Source organism: Lethenteron reissneri, chromosome 26, assembly GCF_015708825.2.
Source record: "Lethenteron reissneri isolate LAM-NWPU_2019-01 chromosome 26, ASM1570882v1, whole genome shotgun sequence".
In the NCBI taxonomy this organism is placed as follows: domain Eukaryota; kingdom Metazoa; phylum Chordata; class Hyperoartia; order Petromyzontiformes; family Petromyzontidae; genus Lethenteron; species Lethenteron reissneri.
In genome coordinates this window covers 1,405,031-1,408,631 of record NC_083804.1, presented here as the reverse complement: position 1 = coordinate 1,408,631, position 3,601 = coordinate 1,405,031, and the positions used below count along the sequence as shown (strand labels likewise).

The 3,601-nt window shown below is 60.5% G+C and overlaps 1 protein-coding gene across 1 annotated transcript; it reads left to right on the top strand.

The window, feature by feature from the left end:
- Positions 1 to 236: 236 nt before the first annotated feature.
- LOC133347942 (proline-rich proteoglycan 2-like) lies at positions 237 to 1,705 on the top strand. Its single transcript, XM_061560708.1, has 4 exons — positions 237 to 331; positions 652 to 797; positions 954 to 1,050; positions 1,177 to 1,705. Exons 1-4 carry the CDS (start codon positions 237 to 239, stop codon positions 1,703 to 1,705), a joined length of 867 nt encoding a protein of 288 aa, XP_061416692.1.
- Positions 1,706 to 3,601: the final 1,896 nt, after the last annotated feature.

The window sequence follows — 3,601 nt, the reverse complement described above, 5'->3', positions numbered from 1 at the left end:
CCACGGAGGGTCATCTGCTGCAGACACCGCTACCTGTCACGGTGCCACCGCTCTTATCGCGGTGGGGGGGGGGGGGCTAACCGACGGTGCGCAGGGAGCCGGCGACGCGCCGCTGCGCGCTCCACCATCCACAATCATCGTCATTTGCATTAATCCCTAATTGGTGCGCGCCGTTCACTCGTGAAATGCGATGATCGCTACGCGTGAACCCGCGCGTAGTGGTGCGAACTGGCGCCATGCACTACCGCGCGGCGAGACGGAGAGGCAGCGTCCCCCCTGTGAGCGAGCACCCCCAGCGACCCCCTGTGAGCCAGCACCCCCAGGGACCCCTGTGAGCGAGCACCCCCAGGGACCCCCCGGTGAGCGAGCACCCCCAGGGACCCCCTGTGAGCGAGCACCCCCAGCGACCCCCAGTGAGCGAGCACCCCCAGGGACCCCCCGGTGAGCGAGCACCCCCAGCGAACCCCCCGGTGAGCGAGCACCCCCAGGGACCCCTAGTGAGCGAGCACCCCCAGGGACCCCCTGTGAGCGAGCACCCCCAGGGACCCCCCGATGAGCGAGCACCCCCAGGGACCCCCTGTGAGCGAGCACCCCCAGGGACCCCCTGTGAGCGAGCACCCCCAGGGACCCCCTGTGAGCGAGCACCCCCAGGGACCCCCCGGTGAGCAAGCACCCCCAGGGACCCCCTGTGAGCGAGCACCCCCAGGGACCCCCTGTGAGCGAGCACCCCCAGGGACCCCCTGTGAGCGAGCACCCCCAGCGACCCCCAGTGAGCGAGCACCCCCAGGGACCCCCCGGTGAGCGAGCACCCCCAGCGACCCCCAGTGAGTGAGCACCCCCAGGGACCCCCCGGTGAGCGAGCACCCCCAGCGACCCCCAGTGAGTGAGCACCCCCAGGGACCCCCCGGTGAGCGAGCACCCCCAGGGACCCCCCGGTGAGCGAGCACCCCCAGCGTCGTCTCCTGTGAGCGAGCACCCCCAGGGACCCCCTGTGAGCGAGCACCCCCAGCGACCCCCTGTGAGCGTGAGCGAGCACCCCCAGGGACCCCTGTGAGCGAGCACCCCCAGGGACCCCCTGTGAGCGAGCACCCCCAGCGACCCCCTGTGAGCGAGCACCCCCAGCGACCGCCTGTGAGCGAGCACCCCCAGCGACCCCCTGTGAGCGAGCACCCCCAGGGACCCCCCGGTGAGCGAGCACCCCCAGGGACCCCCTGTGAGCGAGCACCCCCAGCGACCCCCTGTGAGCGAGCACCCCCAGCGACCCCCTGTGAGCGAGCACCCCCAGGGACCCCCAGTGAGCGAGCACCCCCAGGGACCCCCTGTGAGCGAGCACCCCCAGCGACCCCCTGTGAGCGAGCACCCCCAGCGACCCCCTGTGAGCGAGCACCCCCAGGGACCCCCTGTGAGCGAGCACCCCCAGCGACCCCCTGTGAGCGAGCACCCCCAGGGATCCCCAGTGAGCGAGCACCCCCAGGGACCCCCTGTGAGCGAGCACCCCCAGCGACCCCCTGTGAGCGAGCACCCCCAGGGATCCCCAGTGAGCGAGCACCCCCAGCGACCCCCTGTGAGCGAGCACCCCCAGCGACCCCCTGTGAGCGAGCACCCCCAGGGATCCCCAGTGAGCGAGCACCCCCAGGGACCCCCAGTGAGCGAGCACCCCCAGGGACCCCCAGTGAGCGAGCACCCCCAGCGTCGTCTCCTGTGAGCACGGCGAGTCGGGTGCCGAGCACAGGGCCTGCGGGATCGAGGCCGTCGTGAAGACGGCTCCAGTCGCGTCCCAACCATACACGAGCGTGCCGCCTTCTCACCTCGTGGAGATGCTTTACATCGCGCTCGATTCCAAGGTGCTTGACAGCAGTTACAAAATTGCACTTGAGATGATGTTAAAGGTGATGCAGTCATGGTGATAGGAGCACAGGTGGAAGAGCTGAAGAAAGAGGTTTATTTTGTGTTGGAGAGCTGGCTGTCGCCTGATGAAGCTAGTTGTAATTACTGGCGAAACGTCGTACTCTGATTGTAAATGTTGTGGCTTGGCTCTACAACACACACCGGTGTGCTGTACTAGTATACTACACTATACACTACACACTACACTACTATATACTACACTATACACTACACTATACACTATACACTACACTACACACTACACTACTATATACTAAACTATACACTACACTACACACTAGTGCTGTACTCGTGACGAATTGTCCACGTGCTGTTGACGTGACAACCCTTACTAGTTGGCTGTGTCGGGTGGTGGCGGGTTTTAAAGACACATTTATATATTTACACGATCTAACCCCCCAAAAAACCTTTATTATGGATGATATTGGTCGCGAAAGCCTGCTACGTGTTAAACAGCTTGAGAAAGGATTGGGGCTTAGATAGTGATAGGGGATGGGGAAGTTATTGAGATCAGGGTAGTTATATGGTAGGGGTAGTGATAGGGGTTGGGGTAGTGATAGAAGTAGTGATAGGGATTGGGGTAGTGATAGGAGTTGGGGTAGTGATTGGGGTAGTGATAGAGGTTGGGGTAGTGATTGGGGTAGTGCTAGGGGTAGTGGTTGGGGTAGTGGTTGGGGTAGTGATTGGGGTAGTGATATGGGTAGTGATAGGGGTAGTGCTAGGGGTAGTGATTGGGGTAGTGATAGGGGTTGGGGTAATGATAGCGGTCGGGGTAATGCTAGGGGTAGTGATAGTGATTGGGGTAGCGATTGGGGTTGGGGTAGTGCTAGGGGTAGTGGCTGGGGTAGTGATAGGGGTTGGGGTAGTGATTGGGGTAGTGCTAGGGGTAGTGATTGGGGTAGTGATTAGGGTAGTGCTAGGGGTAGTGATAGGGGTTGGGATAGTGATTGGGGTTGGGGTAGTGCTAGGGGTAGTGGTTGGGGTATTGATTGGGGTAGTGATTAGGGTAGTGCTAGGGGTAGTGCTAGGGGTAGTGATAGGGGTTGGGGTAGTGATTGGGGTTAGGGTAGTGCTAGGGGTAGTGGTTGGGGTAGTGATTGGGGTAGTGATTAGGGTAGTGCTAGGGGTAGTGCTAGGGCTAGTGATAGGGGTTGGGGTAGTGATTGGGGTTAGGGTAGTGCTAGGAGTAGTGGTTGGGGTAGTGATTGGGGTAGTGATTAGGGTAGTGCTAGGGGTAGTGCTAGGGGTAGTGATTGGGGTAGTGATTGGGGTAGTGATAGGGGTAGTGCTAGGGGTAGTGAAAGGGGTTGGGGTAGTGATTGGGGTAGTGATTGGAGTAGTGATTGGGGTAGTGATAGGGGTAGTGATTGGGGTAGTAATAGGGGTAGTGCTAGGGGTAATGAAAGGGGTTGGGGTAGTGATTGAGGTAGGGGTAATGATTGGGGTAGTGAAAGGGGTAGTGCTTGGGGTAGTGATAGGGGTAGTGATTGGGGTAGGTGTAGTGATAGGTGTAGTGATAGGGGTAGTGATTGGGGTAGGGGTAGTGTTTGGGGTAGTGATTGGGGTAATGATTGGGGTAGTGACTGGGGTAGTGATTGGGGTAGGTGTAGTGATAGGTGTAGTGATAGGTGTAGTGATAGGGGTAGTGATTGGGGTAGGGGTAGTGATTCGGGTAGTGATTGGGGTAATGATA